This window comes from Acromyrmex echinatior, chromosome 2 (assembly GCF_024713525.1).
Source record: "Acromyrmex echinatior isolate Ae372 chromosome 2, ASM2471352v2, whole genome shotgun sequence".
Classification (NCBI taxonomy): Eukaryota; Metazoa; Arthropoda; class Insecta; order Hymenoptera; family Formicidae; genus Acromyrmex; species Acromyrmex echinatior.
In genome coordinates, this window is record NC_141853.1 from 13,157,826 (window position 1) to 13,179,336 (window position 21,511).

Consider the following 21,511-nt stretch of genomic DNA (forward strand, 5'->3'; position numbering starts at 1 on the left):
CAACTCTTGTTAGAGCCAATCGCAGGGTTCCATCTCGGTCTTTTGTCGAGTATCTTTTGTCTTCTTCAATCGCAGATCGCGACATATACCTAAGTCTACGGCTATCTCGAAACAGCGAATGCATCACGCCAAGATGCGGAGCATTCTGATTATCATTCGCAAACGTCGCGCTGTGTTACTAGTGCCGGTGCCATAATGACACAATTAAAGACGGACTGTTGCTATACAACAATAGCATACGTCTTACGGCGACCTATCGATCTACGAATGGTTGACGACCGCTAATACGACCTTGAAGCGTAAACAACGCTCATTATACGACCTGTTTGTCGGACGGTAACGCCGATGGAACTTCTCTGCCCAGTCAGGTACCTGCCAGCTATGAAAAGGATTTATCGACATGGAGGTGAATCGCTTATATAAATCTATATACTACCAGCACCGGAAGTAAGATGATGGACGCAATTGTTGACGAACTATGCAGTTGGCTGACACCGGCAGAAACGCTCGACGCCATTGCACTTTTACATGCCTCGGGTGTGGGATCTGCAAAGAACTCAAAATTGTAAGTAAAGAACACAGACTTTTTCTATTATATTATTATACTAGGCTGCTAACTCCCCACTTTTCCTATGTAAAAGTTGCCTGCGCGCAATGTGTGTATGCGCAGAATAAAACCATTACATACAGACAGGAGATGCGATACAACAGATGATAGCGATTCTGTGATTGATTTAAAAGTATATAGAAAGCAGTGTGCAAACGTATTTATTCTGTATGTATTGTGCATGTATTATATACGTTTTGGCAACAGTTAAAGAGAGTTAGCGGTCTAGTGTTATAACAGGATGCAATCACCGCTTACTGAGCGCTCAATGAGTGATTGTAGAACGGAAATGTTACGTACTCATAGAAGTCTGCGATAAAGAGTGAACACTTCTCTCTCTCTCTCTCTCTCTCTTTCGCTCTCTCATGTTCTTAGCTAATTGTAAATACAATTTCACATACAACGAGTCGAACTTTTAGGGCCGATTGTTCCACCTTTTAATAAATTTTATCTGTTGGGTAAGTAGCAAGATTATCCAATCACATGCGTGGATTATCAGATTTACTTCACAGGTAAAATTTACCAAAAAGTGGAACAATCGGCCTTTAGTCAATGCTATACTGCTAACGAGATACTATTAAAGATCGTCAACCCTAGGCAAATTTTTGTCCTCACAAAAAAAGGGCTCGGAAATAATTGAAAAATATTGACATTGTCGACAATTGATATAAATATAAAATATGCAATTATTAACATAAATATTTAGCTAATACTAAATAATAAATCATTAAATTCAAAATTTTTTATAATACATACGTCTATGAAACTAATAAATCATAAAATTAATACTATATTATCAATCCCTTACTCTTAATCACATAAATTTTAAATTTTAATGAACAGCTTGAACAAGGACGCGAATTCTCGTAAGAAGATTAGTCTTTAATAATATCTTGTCGTGGTGGCTGCATAATTTACACAGCGGGGATAAAAGGATCCTTTATTTTCATATGAGAAAATTTTGTACGTACCAGGAACACCTTTTAGGCGCGGCAGAAATTCGTTCCAAAATGCACAGGCTGTTGTGCGAGGACCTCTGCCAAAAGCATTCTTCTTTTCTGCATTCCAAATAAAATACTTTGGATGATTTCTGGTATAAGATGGCCACTCTGTTTCGGTTACTGTTGGCATCCTGAAAAATATATTAAAAAGTAGGGATATACCGGATTGTAAAATTACCGATTATTGAATACGGATATCCGAAACTTGCAAACTTTCACTATAAAATTTCAGTCGGATACTATATATATATATATATATATATATATATATATATATATATATATATATATATGCGGTCAGATATCGGATATTTTCCGAATATTCAGTACACACCTATTAAAAAGTAAAAATGACTCCGTCTACTAGTCAATTAAGCGAATGTTTCAAGACAAGCATATAGCAATCTAATAATTGAATCTTTTAAAAATTGCGAGAAAATGTACAATCTTTGTAATTTTCCATGTATATAGATTTTTTAAATTTGAAATTTTAAAAATTAAATTGGCATGTTTTCATGCTATTCATTCAGTACTAATTTTTCATGCTCTATGTTGTAGTAAAAAAAGTAGATTTCGAATATTGCATGGGAAGGCAATATGTTGATCGTAAACAACAAAGCAAAAAACAAATCCTATACTCATAGCGATATGTCGTAATAACTTTAAACTTTATTATCATCGAATTTATCTTGCAAAAGCAGAGAAAATTCTCTTTTTTGCTATAACTTGATATATCTATAAATGAAGAGACATTTTATATAAAAATTTAAATAATCTTATCACGAATGTAAAGCTATATAAAATTAAAGATACATTAATTCTACTTTACATTTAATTTTATGCATAAGTAGAATCAGAGAATGTGATTATAATGTTTGATTTTATGATCTCTTTAATCAACAAAAAAGCATTTTTAATAAATTTGAATATTTTTTCCTATTATTTGATCAAAATATATATCAAATAGGACAATGCTAGAATGTAGGACATAATGTTTGTGCCTAAAATATAATATGGGCTTTCTACCATAAGCTATTATCTAAATTTTAAGTTTTGAGCTGTGAAAAACTGATCATCAATTATAGTCAATGTGAGAAGAATAATTAATCGACTATAATTGGTCTATTTTTTACTTTAAGATTTAAAGCTTGGATAATGGCTTATTATATTAGGTGTTGGAATTAATTCGTAGCGTTTTTAATGAAAGAATGTTATTTATTTCACATGAGCATTAAAAAATACATTAATGAAAGTACTTCCCATCACTTGTAAAACGCTACGAATTAATTCCAACACCTAATAGAAAACCTGTAATAGTTAAGCTGTTTTGACAGATTATAAATTATTAAAAAATATTAATTATTATTAATTATTAAAAAATATCGTTAAAAAATTTTAAAAATCGATCCCTGTATATATTTGTCATAATTCAATGAATAAAAATTTTTAAGATTATAAATAAAAATGTTTAAGATTATATTTATGAAAAAATTATTTTTGTGCTCAGTACGTAATACTAACATTTTCGTGTTGACAAATGGAAATTTAAGTTTGGATATGCAACGAATTTCTGATGAACTTACTCCTTACTCGTAGTTATAATTTGAATTTAAATTAACTTTCATACATCGAATTCTCCTCTATACGTTGGCATCCATGCTGTATCACTTACATTTATAATTTCATGTTACATTAGATATATTAGCATGAACAATTTTTATTAAGTATTTTGTTATCTTGATTATGTATTTAACATGTATATAATAAACTAATTAAATATTTGTATATAAGTAAAATTTACAATACAAATGAGTGAAGAGAAATAATTTATTTATATGATGATGTAAGGTATATATTAATAATTTATAAAATTATAAATACAAAATTAATCTTAAATATTAATGCTTATATGTAGGTGTGATATTGTAGAGTGAACTCGGATAAGATAGCCACACGGAAAAGATAACCATAGGTTGTAATTTTTACGGAAATGGTTATAATACCCGAGTTTACCCCGTAGTAATAACATAGAAATAATTTCCCACTGCTCTTTAATCAAACATATATAAAAGTTTAATCTATAAGAAAATACATTGAAAGAACAATTTTATTAAATTTTCTAAGATTCGCAGTAAAAAAATTTTTTTCTATTTTTTTTTTATTTCAAGAAATTGGCCATCCAAATAAAAACTGAGTTAATTTTATTTTTATTTTCTCTCTTTCGACAAATTATACAAAAATTTTATCGGATTCTAACGGAATATTATTGAAAAGAAAATTGAATTATATTTTTATTTAAAGATTAGAATTTTTATATACAATGTAATGTATTAAAAAATGCAATAATCAAAATCGGCAATAATTTATACCAAATCGAATTGAAATTTCTAACGAATATTGTTAAGTTATTTTTATATTTAATTTGCGGCCTTAATGCTTGTAAATTAGTCATCATGAAACGACATAATTATTATCCTTGACAAAATTAATCCTAACATTCTTCCTATATATTTTTATAATATTCGTGATTTTGTTGGGAATATTATTACTATTATTGCTACTGTACATATACAGTGGATCACAGAAAGGTTGCAATACTTTTTTTTGATGGATTTTGGAATGCAGTCTGTTCATAAAAGCGATTGATTCTTCTTACTTGTGGATCTAATCAGTTGTGTTCAAAACCGCTCTACGAGCAAAGCTAAATTCCAAAACCTATTAAAAAAAAGTGTTGCAACCTTTTTCTATCCACTATACACATATATTATGTAACTAGCAATATTATAATAATATTATTATTATTATAAATATAGTAAATTTTTAATATATGATAATTTCTTATTAACATAATTTTTTTTATTTATTGTATCTAATACTATATTATTATTTACTAGATCAGAGATAATAAATCTTTGGCATTGCATGATTCATAATACCTAATACTTGTAATACCTACCCCGTATATGCAAATCGCGAGAAGTAGTGAATCATTCTCAAAGAAAGATCTCGTTCATTGTCGGTATATTCCAATGATTTATTTAAGGGATGCCCAAAGACATATTCCACTTCGTCACCATGCATCACACCCATCCATTTGCCCCATACATTCGTACTTGTCCTCTGCAACACAACATACGTTTTATTATTATTTCCTCGATTTAACATTATTATACGTATTATATGTATTCAAGATGATATACATTTATCACAGTTTTCCTATTTAATATTGAGATAACATACATATTTAATATTGAGTAAACATACATATATCAAACTATTGATATAACTATTTTACGCAAAGAGAGAAAGAATGATTTTTCTAAAATAATATAAAATTTCTAGATATATAAGTTTGACAATAATTTTGTTGAACTATCAAAATAATTATGTAAGATGCTCAAATTGTTTACTAAAATGACAAAATATTTTTCAACATTACTCATCATATTTGAATTTCCTACATAATTATTTTGGTGAATCAATAAGGTTATTTTTAGATTTATGTATTTATTTAATTATGTATTCATTTAAAGTTCACGCGCTTAAGTGCAGTTGGATTTTCCGTTGTATCACATCTGAACGCGCGAATTTTAAGTAGTATTTGATATATAAGTATTTGATAATTTTAAGTATATACTTATAATTCAAAAATTATTAAAATATCAACATTTTATAATAATATTAGAATTTTCGCCTCAAAATGATTTCAGGAATCTACTCTTAAGCGTTGCAATCTTTACTGAATACTCTATATATATATATATATATATATATATATATATAAAAGAAAAATGTACTTATAAACAATAATAGACTACTTAAGTAAATAATATAAAATAAGTATAAAATCATCAATATAATCAGAAGTTAAGTTATCTTTGATTAAGATATAGTATTTTTGGCAATAAATTCTTTACAGTATTTTTAGGATCTCATTTTGGTATTATTATTAAATTAACGACCATTTTAATTTGTCATTATTCCAGTTTTAATTTATTACGTTTCAAGTTCGACAATAATCGGCGCACGGTTTATAGAAACTGGAAAATGTATTTAAAATTTACATAGAAATATTATTAAACACCAAAAGTCATTCTCGATAGGTAATTTAGCAATTTTATGTTTATTTGTATTATTCAAATAAATGATCTAATTATTATTATTTAATTAAAATATTCAAGTGTTCACAAAAAGTTTATAGATAGCAGCAGTATATATTGTATTTATATTGTGAAAAGAATCAAATTTGAATCAAGTGTTATAAAATCGCATATCAAGATATATGATTGAACATCAATTTCAGTATGAGTGTATCTAATTCTGTAATTTTGCGACTTGAAATTGCAAGGGCGGAAACAGGCCACGTAGGCGAACGACAATAATAAAAAAAAGAGAAGCATTTTCGCGCGAGTCTTCGTTTAACCAGTGGGTAAAGCCGTTATTAAGATTACGACTGGGACGCATGAGTAATGACATCCTCTTTACTTTCAACGGCGCTTCGAAGAACCGAGCGTTACTAGCTGATAAATTACCTTCTTCACTAATTGCTCGAGCCTTCATACCGCGGCATTTTGCTTACGTGCGTTTCATGGCTCAGAGGCTGCAATGAAGATAGAGGATAACGCCAAGTAAGGGGACGAAAAAGAGAAAAAAAGAAGGATAAAGTAAAAAGTGCAACGCGAAAGGTTGCGAAAAGAATGCTCTAAGAGAAAAAGAAAGAGCGAGCAAATGTGTGAGTGAATGTGAGAGAGAGAGAGAGAGAGAGAGAGAGAGAGAGAAAGAAAGAGAGAGAGAGAAAGAAAGAGAGAGAGAGAGAGAGAGGAAAAGGAATGAATAAAAGAGGAAAAGGAAGGGAGATGAATGAGACGATGCGAAAAAATGTCGTACGAGAAGTGAAAACGAGAAAATGCATAGTGAACAATAGGAAACGCATGGAAATGAGAAATAGAATAGTTCAGAGGCAAGGGGAAAGAAAAAAAGAAGGGCAACATCAAATATAGGAAAAGAGAGATCAATGACATGGATTAGATAAAAATACTATTTTTCATTTCATGGAAACAAGTTGACGATCGTAGATGTAAACAAATGGAAAAATATGTAAAAACCATAATTTATAATAACATTTTTTTACTAAATTATTTGAATGAATTCGAACAAATGATCAATTACGAAATGTTTGATCACATCATTTTTACGATTATTTTATTATTAGATACATATGCTAAGATAATTCTGAAATGAATAGTGCGTAAATATTTTTATTTATAATTTTTCTTTTTTCTATATTATTATTTTAAATTTCTACAAATTTTTTTCATATTTAAAATTTACAAAGTTTCACATAGAAAATCTCCTCTCTGAATGAATAAAAGTTACATAAAAATAACGTTAATAAAATAATGTTACAGTATAAGATATATGTACTATCATACTATTGAATATCATACTATTGAAAATATTTTCTCAATATTTCGAAATTCTGTTTTTGTAATCTATAATCACATGTAATTGCAATATTTTCTTGAAATATCTCTACTTTTAAAATATTTTTCTCATTTGTTCAGTAATACAATCTGTTCGGTGTAACGTTCATGTTTTCGCGTTATTCATCAATATGCAAAATTCGTTGATCCCAAGGAAAAAATCTCTTAAAATAGAAATGATATTACAGATATCTATATAAAATTTCAATTGTTTGTTTATTTTCTTTTAAATACTTTGCACGATTTTTTTGCTTTTTTTACGCAACGACTATCGATGCAGTCATCAAGGATGCCCAAAAGAGTAGAAAATACCCGGTGAACACACGAGAGAGCGATACTTCGAGATCGTATTATCATCAAATTGAATCGTGCTTTATTTACTAAAATACGAAAGTAAGGAACGTTCAATTTTCAAAAATGATATAGACTGACAGAATATTTATCTATTATCATGTATCTTTGTTCGGTCGAACGCTTTATTCGATAATTAATATTAAAACTATTTTTCTTTATTAGGTTTATAAGGAAAATTATATTACATTTTTACATTTTTGTCCATTTTCATCCATTAATTTTTTTTATTAGTGTAATTAATTTTATTTTACACAGAGAAAGAAAGAGAAAAACAGAAAAAGTGAGAGCGAGAGAGGGGGAGGGGGAGGAGTGTAGACAGCAAAGAGATTATTCGACAAGAACTAAATTGCTCTGATAATCGAATTCATCTTTTTTGATTACTCTTTACGATTTGAAAATATCTTTATAACGCTCGATCTTTGTAATTATTAAACTTATTATACTAACATAAAAATTCTATTATACGCATGTGAGTAAAGTCACGCTTATTTAAAGAATAAAATTTTGAATCTATTTTCCAAAAGAAATACCATTTATACTGAATTATACGTCAATTTAATTGACTTAAAGGAATTGTCATTGTTATATGTCACTATGTTAATATCTCTCCATTAGCAAAATCTTATATATTATAAAAAAGAAAAAAATTTTTTCAGAGAGAGAAACATATGGCACAATAATAGTAAAATTAATACAGATCAGATATTCATATAGGGTACAGAAAATGAAAGAAATTTACCTAATTAAATTTTACAAAAATGAATAAATAATATACTTTTATTCAAGTAAAATGTATTTATAAATTTTTTGCAAAAAGTTTATTAGCAAAATATTTAACAAACCTTTAAAAATATTTTTAATAGTAAATATGTTTTGAGATTAAAATCTTTTCTAGAAATATTTGTTTATTTTGGAAAAATCTATTTTAAGGCAACATTCAAATTATATATCTATTTTTCATATTATTTTTTAAATAGTAAATTCTATTAAAATAGCATTTATAATAAAAAAAGATTAAATTCAATTAAACTTTTATTAATTTTATTTCGAAAAATTGTCTCAAATAATTCCTTATTATTGTAACATGATTTTTAAAGCATATTATACAATTTTGTTTATAGTTCAATAAGATGTCGATGAAAGATATTTCATAATCAGAATAAACACAACGAAAAGCTGAACATGACAGCAGGAATGACGGTAAACGCGACATATTACAACACAGTAGAACGTCCGCATACGTAGTGTACACAAACTTCTCCCACGTGAGTTTACATTTCAAATAATTTCGGTGGTCACGAGGAGACGAAACAGTAATTGTACAGCGTACGTCATGAACGTGCATAATTTGCTGCATTCTGAATTTAAACATTACACCCCGATGATGTAATGGAGGATGCATTATCTTCCGGTGTGATAACACCTCGCAAATTGACAAAATGATAAAATAAATCACGTGGACGTGATTTGTGCGTGATTGATAATGTGAATATATGTTTATATTTAGTTATTACTCGCTATCCAAATATTACTCACACTTGATCATAGCAATGGTAGCACATCAATGATTGATTAATGTTACGAATGAATTCCATGGGACTAGGAAACGCATTAATAACACATTCGTCGTTTACATTAAAACAATTGTTTTCCACTTACTTCACGTTATATTTTAGTCCTGCCTAGTAGATTCTTCTGTTTTTTTATCTTTCTGTTTTACCCCCTTAGGTATATTTCTATCACATAAACTTTTTTATTATATTATATATAAAAGCGACCCAGAATTTAATTTACATAATACTCTTTTGCGGTAATTTCCCAGTTTTGTAAACTCTGTTCTTTTGGTTTACTTTGGGAGAATAGCGGTAAAAGTTCAGTACAATAATCGCTGTGCCGAGTAATTAGTATTATTAAGTTATTAGTATATTTTTTATCTTTAATGGTTCAAGTTGTTATTTTGTTTACTGAAATATTTTTTAGTTATAAAAAAATATTTCAGTCAACATCGATGTGGGGCTTGTTGAGCCAAGTATTCCACAACAATAATCTTATAACTCAGTTACTTAAATGAAATCTGTATATTTTATGTACAATTTTATTATTATGAAGAGTAGATAAAGCTTTTAATTTTTAAAATTTTGTTAATTAAAACATTTAAAAAGAGAGTATTACAAATTATTATATTTAAGATAGAAACTAATAAAAATTTGATTAATATACATACACATAATCCTTTTATGTTATTAATAATATATAACCTCTTATTACACAATTACCGTCATGGCTTAACTTATACTTCGGAATTACTCAACATGCTCCATAAGTGGAATATATTGAGCCACTTTGTATTCTTGTGTGTAAAAAATAAAACTTTTTTCTTATTTACAAGGTATATTAAGAATTTATAAGTACTTAATTATTCAATCTCTCAGATGGACATGCAACATTTTAAAATATTTACTATTAATCTATCATAATTGAAAATTTATAACAATCTAAAGAAAAAATGACACAACTAGTCCCGCTCTACATTATAGAAATCTACTCCACGAAATTATCAAAATGCATAACGTAATAACGGTTTGTCAACTGATCATTATCTCTTAAAACATTCTTATTGACTAATATCTATCCTATAATCGAATGATAGACACTTACCTGCGTGAAAAAGTAATAGTAGACCTTCATGCCGCGATCTGCGAATAATTGCGCAAAATGTGTGGATGGGCAGATAAAGAAATAATCGCCCACGATGTCTGCTATCGCCCTCTGATTCTGATAACCATCGTTCACCCGATCCCAATCGGTATACTGAAACAAAAATTTGTACAAATTTCTATTAAACATTTTTAATTAATGTTCAAGAATGTACTTTTAATAATTACAACATAAGGTAAGGAGGATTAAGAATACGCATTGTCTAAAAATATGCATGGTTAATATCTCGAAATAAACAATAACGATTCAGTTGATTATTACTATGTTATGAAAACTCTATCAGTTAACTTATAGAAAATTCATTGTTTGATTATATTTAATAACTATAGGTAAGTTAATATTTTATCAGTTGTTGTTATATTTTTAATTTCCAGACTTTTTAGTTCACTGTCAATGAAGAATGTGTTTTCAGAATATTTTATTATTAGTTAAAAGTTAATCCTTTACTCAAAATAGTGTACAAAATATTATACAATATAGTTCTTTCTTTGTGATGCAAACATTTGTCAAATTTTTTGTAAATAATTTTTCATCTAGATGTTACGCTTATAGCCCGCAGGTTAAAAGAGATTACTAGGGCATCGAGTGGTGGTTACATCGAAACACTTTGTATCGTCAATTTCTTCCAATCGAAACGGCAGTAAAGTGCGCGGCTTTACGAATTCATTTCGTTCGATCACTCGCGCGTGGGCGGGATCAGCAAGCGGCATGAATTTATCAAAGACATGAGTTCCCGGCGACCTTTACGCGCACTGTACTCGTATATATATCATCGTAAACGAAAGGTATCCTCGCACTGCCTTGTTCCCGGATACTTAATGAAATGTACATGGAACTCGAGGTTTCACGCAGCCATGAAGCAGCCCTTGACAAAGCAACTTTGACGTGCCGTTCTGCTGATCGGAAAGTAATTAGCGGTCAGCTAGCAGAATGAAGCTCTTTGAAGAGTAATATTCCCTCAATACATAACGATATCGATTTTCCTCATAACTATAGCTGGTCCGTTACGCACTAGAAAATCTATACAAGTGTCATATTCGTTGGAAAGCATTCCCTTTATAAGATCTTTATAAAATTTTGCGTGATAGCATAACTATCTCATTCTTTTTTTAAAATAGATATTTTGTATATATATATATATATATATGTGTGTGTGTGTGTATGTACACATATATGTATTTGAATTAATAATGGAATGTTCTATCAATTCTGACTGCAATTCATTTTGTAGGAAATCCAAAAAAGACTTAATTTGTCAACTAAAAAGTAAGATACGAATATCTGATATTGTTCGATTTGTTACATATTCCCGCACATACACTTGAATTGCTATTGAAACCTTCTCTCTCGAACATTATATGTGGATTTTTTTATATATTTTCATTTTTATATTTTCATATCTCCATTATTATGTATATTTAAAACATCGGTTCTCGTAAATGGTTGCTTCATCCGTCATAAAAGTTTGATTGAAAGTTATTGTCCAGGGTTGCACGTACATATTATTAACAAAAACGTATCCTTTTCTCATAATTTGTCGGCAAAAGTATGAGTATGTAATGATATGAATATCTACCATCACTACGTAATGTTCGCCAGATTGTAGATCCGGATATTTGTAGTTGATATGAAGCTCATCGAATACTTTGTCTCGGATTATTGCCAAAAAATTTGAATTTAAAGTTCTTTCGAAGCGATTTCAATTACACATTAATCCATAACAAATAACAATTGTGTATTTGTTGATAAAATGCACAGTTATAACACATATGATATATTTTGGAAAATATGGAGATGAAACTACATATTGGAAACTACATATTCTATACTGAATATTTTATTTTCTCAAGAAAAATTGTAAAATAATTGTATTATGATGAATTTTGCAAGATAAATATTTTCGACAGAACTATAGCATTGTGGCAATTATATTTCTAGAGATGTTGATTTTCTAGAAAAAATATAATAGAATCATCTCATTAATATATAATTACTATGAACTAAAGCTTTATACGATTTGAAATAATTTGCATTTATAATATGATTATACGATGGATAAGATAATATTTAGAGTTAATTGCAATCCGTTCATTCAAAGCTAACAGATCGATAAATATTCTGGCAATCAGTCAAATCAAATAGAAATTTGAACTTTATTGGCCCCGATATAGGCGGAATTTTTTCTGATTAGAAAGAAATAACGATTCGTTATAACTACAATTATACGTACTGTGGTTTGGGGAAAATCAACGAACGCATAAAAAAGATAGGAGCACGAAAAAAGCAGTAGAAAAAGGAATAGAGAAATAGCGAGTAGACATTCCAATTAACGGTTTTTTACTTTTCGCTCGTTCGTATATCTGGCGCGATATGCATCAGTGAGAAATGTACGTTTAATAATATAATCATAGCCGTTCTTTTTTAGACAAGCGAACGGAAGCTGGCGTACATTTTCAGCAAGATATCCATGCATACACAAATAAGTCACAATTACAACTGAAAGTTGAAATTATATTGCGTTTATCAGTTACAATGCGTAGCACACGTTATTTACAAATAAACGCATTACTGTAAATCGTGAAAATTCATGCGTATAATATTATTGCAATACTGCGATATTTCGAGTCTATAATTTGTCGCAAATATGTAAATATTTAAAGTTTCGAACGCTAAAAAATATATTAGAAGGTATAATATTTATTGCTTTGAACATAATATGTAACATGTATTATACATTAAATATAATAAAAAATAAAATTATATAAATTCTCTTTCTTAGAAATTATACTTATTATAATTTTATTTTTTTTAAATTTAGTTATGAAGAAAAAAAGAAAAAGCATAAATGGTAAAGTTCTTTCTATTCAATATCCACTGGCAAATCATGAGCAATTAAATTGACATGTGACATATGGTCTGCTTGTTTTTCTTTATGCTGTAAAAATAAAGCCTAAAACAACTTGGCGACAATTACAAGTTGAAGTTAGCTAACAAGAAGAACGCTCGAGGCCAATAAATATCTAGCCGAGATCTCGCTAAGTGGTTAGTTTACAAAAAATAGGTCGCAATGTGCTGCTGCACTTCTGCGTTTCGCTGGTCAACATACACGTATATTTCTGTATGTTGTATGATAAAGAACATAATTCGTTCTGTTACAATCTCATGGAAAATCATGCTTTTTTAGAAGAGCGTTTAACACTTTAAAATACACCCTATTTTTCATTCGTATAAATAAATCTTATTAACGAAACGCTCTTATCATTTACTTTGTATTTTATTCCTTTTATTGACTAACTCGTTAGTCAATAAATTAGAATGAAGCATGAAGAATGCATACCTCACAGGGCGTATTTTATCCGAGAGACTAGTTGTGCTACTCTTTTCTCCAGAATTGTAATCTCTCTCTCTCTCTCTCTCTTTCATCTTTTCTTCTTACAAAGGAAAATAAGAAAAGGAGGAAAACACACCAATAACTATAAATCAAATTACCCATCTCACATATTGTTATCCGTTAAAATGGAAACCAGACACAATGTTATAATCCATATTCATTTTCACATTGGCAAAAATAGAATTTGCAAATTAGAACTTCCTTCTAATTCAGATAATCTCTAAATTGTAATAATTTACACGTACTTATTTATACCATTTGATAAAAATAATCAGTAAAAAGTATCAGATTCTAAAGAAAGATTAATATTATATTTTCTAAAAATTATAATAGTTTCAAATATATAATAAAAGCGTGAATTATTACGGAACGTGAATAATCCAATTTGATTTAATCATGTTTATTTTTTCTAATTACACTGTTTCATTTAACTTTTCTGTACACAAAACTGTACTCCACGAAGCGCAGAGCGCAGCGAGAGAATCGTCATCGTGAAAAAAGAGGTAACAATATTTTTATAAAAACGAGTATTAATTTAACATGCCATTTTTCTAAATGAAGGATGAACGAATGAATATAATATAAATAATGCTTAGGTATTTTAAAATTGCTTGTCATTATTGTACAGAGTCCGGCAAAATGATCTCCCACATTTTTAAATTATTAAAGATTAAAATGTGGGAGATCATTTTGCCGGACCCTGTATTATCTCAAATTCGTAACTTTATAAAAATTTATAGTAGCGTAATGCACAAAAATAATATAATGAGGCTTACTTGAAAAATGATGGCTTCACGCTCGATTTGCGACATATTCTTGAAGATAGTATTGATGATGTTGAGAAATTTATCTCGCTCCAAAAAACTGGCTTGATCTTTCTCGAAGAAGTCAATGAAATCGTATAGAATAAAATATGTTCCTGAAACAGAAATATATGCATGCTAAACGCAATGATAAGAAACACTTATTATTATATATTATAAAGAACTATTGGAAAAAATATAAAAATATAGCAGAAAAGTTACAATTTATAAGTAGCATACAAATGCATAGCATCTTAAATTCAATTATTTTTATAAATCTGCACGACACAAATACTCGTTTCATCGTATGTACAATATTATGTAAGGAGAGGTCGCTAATATATTTAAAAGATATATTTTAAAAAAGCATACATGGTACACATATACATTAGCGCTTTATTTGCACTTGGCGTGCTACGTACGTCTATTATTTGTGTATTTAACAACTACTTGTTCACTGCATTACATTACATGCTATAGAGTAATAATAAAGATAAATATTCCTAATTTCATGCTCACACAGCAAAATACGAATATTTGAAAATGTTTATGGCATATTTTGCAATTAAAGATTGTCAAAAAATGATTGTAAAATTGTAATAAAACGTTGTCATACATATATGTATAATAGAATTTGAAAACTCGTTAATTTTTTTTTAATAAAAATACTGAAATTCCTAGAATTAACAATGTACTGATCAATATACTGATATCGAAAAATCTAAATTCACAATTAGATCTGATAGCATAAATCTTTCGTTAAAAACTTTTTTTCACAGACTTTATTAGATGTTAGTCTCTAAAACAAATGTGATGAGTTCGAATCGAAAGAAATTCTTCCACTTTTAATTAATTAATATTTAATTAATTCCTAATTTTGGCAAATTAATTTTTAAACGTACGGAAAAGGTACTTGTATAAACATATGTATCTTTTACTTAACCCTTTCAAACCTTATACATACATTATATTGTAACATACATTAAATTTAAAAACGTTATCAGCTAAAATCTTATGGACATTATCTGAGATCTAATACATATACATAATTATGTATATACAGGAAAAAGTCAAAATTTTGAAAAAAATTAAAAAATTGTTTAGTATGCATTTTTTATTTAAGTGCACATTGAATTGAATTAAAAATATTTTTTAACGTAGTTTTAATAAAATCAGATTTGAAGGGATTAAGTTGTTCTGCAACACACATAAAATTCATTAAAATCGAAAGAAACACTTTCATAAATAACTTCGTTATAATTATATTTAAGTTGTACACAAAAAATTGTGACAATTCAATTGTTCCAGTTTTACAACTTATACATGTGCATACGATGCAACTACTGGAAGCATTACCGATAAAAGTGTCAGAAAACCCAATTTCAAAATACTTCAACTCGATTTAATGAAAAAAGTTGACCACGCGACGTTATCATGCATTCTTGGTTCTACGGCGTGAAACCCCGGATTTCCGGCTGCTTACACGTGCACAACGTGGAAACTTCATCCCCCTTTTATGGTGAGCGAGAGTGTTGCCTCAGGCATGCCGTCTTTGAGATCACGTACGATATGGAGACTTCAAAGAGAGTGCTCCTCGGAAAGAAAATGTAGTTTTCCAATATAAAGTATTTCCTGTTGGACAATACGTATGACAACATACGTATGATATAAATAAGCCGCCTAGTTCTAACGTTTATGTTATACACATTCTCCAAGAATTAAGGTATATTGTGGAGTCTAGTTCAAATATAAATAACAATCTGTTACCAAGATTAATTACTATTACCTATCATGTAAACATAAATAGAAAATTAATTTCTATAATAAATTATTGATTCAAAACACCCAAAAAATATTTTGGCGTTATGTATATGCGTCTGTGTAAATTGAAATGTAGTATATATGCGCTGTGTGTTTATGTGTATCTTAATTCATTTTTTAAATACAAATTATTTTAACAACCCTAAATATCGTAATCTCTTAATCTAATTAATATAGTAATACTGATAATTAATTTATAATACACGTAATTGTAATGAAATGTTTGAATCAGATTTGTTTAGTCTTCTTATAGAATTATGTTATAAATAAGACAAAGACATTAAAAACATAATAAAATAACAAAATTATTTTTGTCATTTGTGATATATTATAGTTAATTAAATTTAGTTATACAATAAAAAAATTATAATATATTATATATAACACATAAATTATATAAAATAATTTTTTTTCTTTTTTTCTTAAAGCAGAGATTTTAAGCTTTAAAACCCTTTTTTTTAAATTTAAATTTCGTTCATTTTTAGCGAAAATATTATATGTACATACAATTTTAAGCTAATAAAATCGAACAAACTTATTCGCTAATCCAAATCAATCATTAATGCTGCAGACGATTATAATTGCAAGAATATTGAAAAAAATGTATGTAACAGATATTATTACTATTTTCATAAATACTATTGTATAAAAAAATAAAAAAATTATCACTATGTAATTTTCTCTGTAAAACACGTATGCAAGACGTGCGTGAAATTTATTTCTTAGAGAAGCGGTTGAGAAGGACAGAGAATCCTTTTTTACATCCAATGCAGTCTACGCGTGTTGCGAGCGACGATCTCGCGGACGATGCTGCCCTTTTTCTTTTTTTCTCTCTTTTCCCATGAAACACGGCGTGAGTGTTTCACAGAGATACTATTTAGTTTACCGGAAACTACTGCAGTAATATTGCATCTGACAACAAAGCTGGAAACCGAGTTGACTCGCTCGAGATGGTTTTTGTTTCGGACCTTCAGTTTCCAGGTTAATGGACACTTCGAGCGAAAAAGATGTAGAACCGAATTAACAAATTGAGAATCCTAACGAATTCAACATTGCATTGCCGTGATTTCTACGAAATGATATATTTAACGCCAATAAATTATTTGATGATGCGATGCACATATACTAAAATAAAAGACTGCAATTCTATAGAATTTTAATTTGATTAAAAAATTAATAAAAAATTCACCATCTCTCGAAGGAACATTCTGCAATAAAGATACAAAAGATATACATAAAATCTTTCGTATCTTTGTTGCAGAACGTTTCCTCGAAATGATGAATTTTTCATTAACTTTTTAATTTTTTAATTAGAATTAATTTATTTTATATTGTGAATTATATTATATTGTGAATTATATTGTCGAGATAGACTATACCAGAGTAGATTGTCTCCACTAAATTTAATGTCTTTGTAATTAATTTACAAATTATAATTTTTTCAAATTAACAGTCCGATAAAGATAAAATGTGTTTCTAAAAACTTAAGACTCCGTCAAAGATTCGTGTGGTTTTTTTTTTGCTTGTAACTTTGGATGCTCTGTTTAAAAATTAAGGAAATATCAATTTCGAATTGGTTAAAAAAAGAAAAGAAGAGCGAAAAGGAGAGGAGAGAGGGTGCAGAGACGAAGAAATAAATAAAAGAATAATTTTCTATACTTCTTATGTATTACAAAATTAACATTTCATTTCTATTTGGTAACAATAATCGTGCAAAAAGATAATCAAAATCAATGCTAAAGAGTTTGCGAGTTACCATGTATCGTGTTGTGATCCATTATTAATATCATGGTGAAAAGACGCATGGTGAGTTATTGCATAATGGTGGCCAAGAGATGAAGATATGACTTGTCAATCAATCATGGGGAGTTTATTTTATATGCACGGAACTCAAACGTTCACAGATAATTATTAATAAAAACATTACATTGTCGTCAAATGCATGAGAACTGCGATTGCTGCAGTTTTTAATGCAACAGGTCGGCATGCTGCTTGAAACGATTAAGTCACAAAATATACACTTTTTTATTGCTTTATCTTTGCATAGATTGCTTTACCTCTAAACAAATATTTATATTATCTTCATATATTTATTTATTACCTACACGATAGTCACAATCGGTCTTTTTCAAATTTGAAAGAACTTTGTCTTTATGGACGCTGTATACACTGTATATGCGTAACTCTCAATCTTATAAATTTTGTACCGCGTTTACTCGCAACTGTACGCTTCGAAAGCTGCCATCAAAGAGCAAAATAATGAACACAGTCATATTGGATTTTCATAAAATGGACCTCCAATAATTGGCTGTTCGCATCCCACTACTAGCATCGGGAATAGCTCACCTTACATCATGATTAATTAGTAATTATACCAACGTTTTGTGAATCTTGCCGTTCACTTCATCAGAGCGAGAGTCATACTGATACGGAGGAGCAGATCAGTATCAGTGCGAGCCTTCTGATGAAATAAATGGTAAGGTTCATGAAATATTGATATTAGCACTGGACCATGACAATAATAATAAGCAAACCGTTTGACACGATTTCTAAAGAAAATATTCGTGAAAACCTCAAAAGTATTATCAAGAAATTAATTATTCGAAAAACTTTAAAGAAACTTTAATACAATTTGACTGCTAAATAATTTATCATAACATTAAATTGAAACTTAGCTAAATTAGTGGAAAAATCTTACACATAGGCAAACGTGCTAACAATTAGTGAATATTACATTTACATAAACGTAATATATTGTTCATATATTGCCTTATGGAAATCTTATCTAATAATTACACGCTTAATTATTACTTGCAATTATAAAATACATATAATCGTTATTTTTAATTAAAATGCGAAACAATAGCTAATTGCTCGATACAGTTGTGTCAGTGATGTGTAAGCGACAATCTATTTGTGTACCAATTTAACAAAGTAATCTTATCGATGGAAAAATTATCGATCAATTTTGACATGGAATACAAAAAATTTAGAAAGAAGAATTATTCGGTCTAAGAGAAACAGATTTGTGGTTTAGAAAGGAATTGGCATCGAGACTTGACCGCAAACACCGACATAGCATTACGAACTCCACTCGGATTGACTTTCAAGAGGAAAGCCGTTTTAGCAATAGCCAACTCAAACATTTGCGGTGTACTTGTAGCTATCCAAAATGGTAACGAATTAAGATTAAGTCGTATTTGCGCAGTACTTAAAAATTATACAATTTATGGTGGAAATATATAAAATTGTACATCTTTACATAAATTAGATACTTTTATCTCTAAAACTGTAAAATATATCTTTATATTATATTAGATGGAAGCACACAATTATAAATAGGATATTTTATAATAAACACACAATTACAAATAGTATATTCTATATGTAAATATACGCACGAGGATATAAATACTTAATCCGAAGTTGCACATGGAGAAGACATGAGAAGGAATGTGAAAAGACATGGAAAAGCATTCATATCTCCGTTGTATAAAAAATTTTTATAATATATCATAATAATAATACATACATTATATATATTATACAATATTTGTATTTTTATGTACATATTAATAATATAGTTTAAGAAAAATGGTATATAATTTGTTAGCGATTAATACATAGGATAACCAGGGAGGATATGCCACACCGAAGGAAAATTAGATTTTTGTATAATTATTTGTTATCAGTTTAAGGTACTTTTACATACTGACCTTCTTCTTCCATCCTTTATGTATTACTTGTATATAATCGCAAACAAATATTTTTATTTTTTACTATATTAAAAATAAAAAAAATACGAAAGTGTTAAAAAATGGTTAATATGCCACTAAGCACAGGATAATATGTTACATACAAAGAAATGGTAATTACAACATTGCATTATTTTATTTACTATAAAAACACAAAATATAATTAAAATTTGAAATTAGAATTAATGTAATGCACGAGATAAACAATGCACAGTCAATGCACAATAAACATAAATATAATCATATATATATATACACACACACACACACACACACACACACACACACACACACACATATGTACAATGTACATATACACATACACATACATATATACACATAAATATATATATACATGTATATATATGTATTTATATTGTAATGTATATAGTAAACAATTCTATAGCACTGACATAAGCGCTACTAATTGTTAACTTTGTTGAATAAAACGAGTGGCATATTTCTCCTGTTGATATTATCTCCACAGTTATCCTAAATATTTTTATAAATTTAACTTCAATTATATATGTGAAAATTTACTTTTGTAAATTGTTTAATTACTATAAAGAAAAGTAATTTTATTTGTAATTTTACTTTACATATATATAAATATACATCTTTAATAGATCTCAAAATTACTTACTATAATATTATAATTTTACATATGTAATTTTTTCAATGTATAGCCTTGAAAAAATTGAATGCTAGAAAATCTGCAATCTGCAATCCTTAACAACTGATCGTCTTTTTAAAATATATATACATTACACAATTATAAAGTGAGTGATTATCTTTTCAGTTGATATCAAAGCAATATGAAGCGATATGATAGGTCGCAATTGAGGGTCAATGTATAATAACATAAGAAATTCACTACTGCTCTTTGAATCTAATATGCGTGGAAGCATATTTTCATCATCGAAGACGAGTCCGATGCAAAAGAACTCAATTACCGGCAACTCCCCGAGGCTCAGTGGAAGAGAGGAGGAGAAGAAAGAAACTTTAACCGCGCGCGCAATTCTAGCGCGATTTCAAGCTTGACGAATAACTGGCGGAATCGAAAAAGGAAAAAGATAGATAAAGGCGAAGGAAGAGAGAAAAGGTGCGAAAGAAGGCGTAAGAGTGAAGTTTTGATGGTGAACGGTGGTTGCACGCAGGGATAAAAGGTGGAACAAGAGTTCAGGCAACGAGTGGCAGGCAGGGACCGCCGCGACCTCGTCTGCCTGCCTGCCTGCCTGCCTGCCTGCCTGCCTGCCTGCCTATCTATTCCCAGGCTCACCCATCTCTATCGATTCAACACCACGAACTTGTTAGCTGGCCTCACTGCCGGAGCCACCGACGATCTTGTTGCATTTGCTCGAAATGACATTTGTTAATCCTTAAATAAATGCATCGAGATGCGATAATGATGATGATTCTTATCAAATAAATAGATATTGGAAAAGTGGTTTTTTTTCCTATTCCCGACTTACTTTACTCCAATCTTATTTTAGCTTTATTGTATAAGAAGCATGACTATCCGTTTTTTCTATTTAAGTACAAGTTCAATGCGCGTAATCGTCGAATAGTATCCAAATG

At 29.0% G+C, this 21,511-nt stretch overlaps 1 protein-coding gene across 9 annotated transcripts in view; it reads right to left on the reverse strand.

The window, feature by feature from the left end:
- The window catches only part of AChE-2 (acetylcholinesterase 2), a 92,740-nt gene that overhangs the window by 27,641 nt on the left and 43,588 nt on the right, over positions 1-21,511 (reverse strand). For 8 of the 9 annotated variants that reach the window (XM_011065851.2, XM_087403310.1, XM_087403306.1 and 5 more), the window contains exons 3-7: positions 14,331-14,473; positions 10,104-10,256; positions 4,565-4,728; positions 1,579-1,739; positions 1-546 (exon numbers count right to left, since the gene is read on the reverse strand). The exon at positions 1-546 is cut by the window's left edge and continues 27,641 nt beyond it. In XM_011065851.2, the coding sequence (XP_011064153.1) occupies positions 416-546; positions 1,579-1,739; positions 4,565-4,728; positions 10,104-10,256; positions 14,331-14,473 (752 nt within the window). In that variant the 3' untranslated portion in view covers positions 1-415. Of the gene's footprint in view, positions 547-581; positions 983-1,578; positions 1,740-4,564; positions 4,729-10,103; positions 10,257-14,330; positions 14,474-21,511 lie in introns of those variants that run through there. The other variant, XM_087403313.1, reaches the window with a different exon arrangement.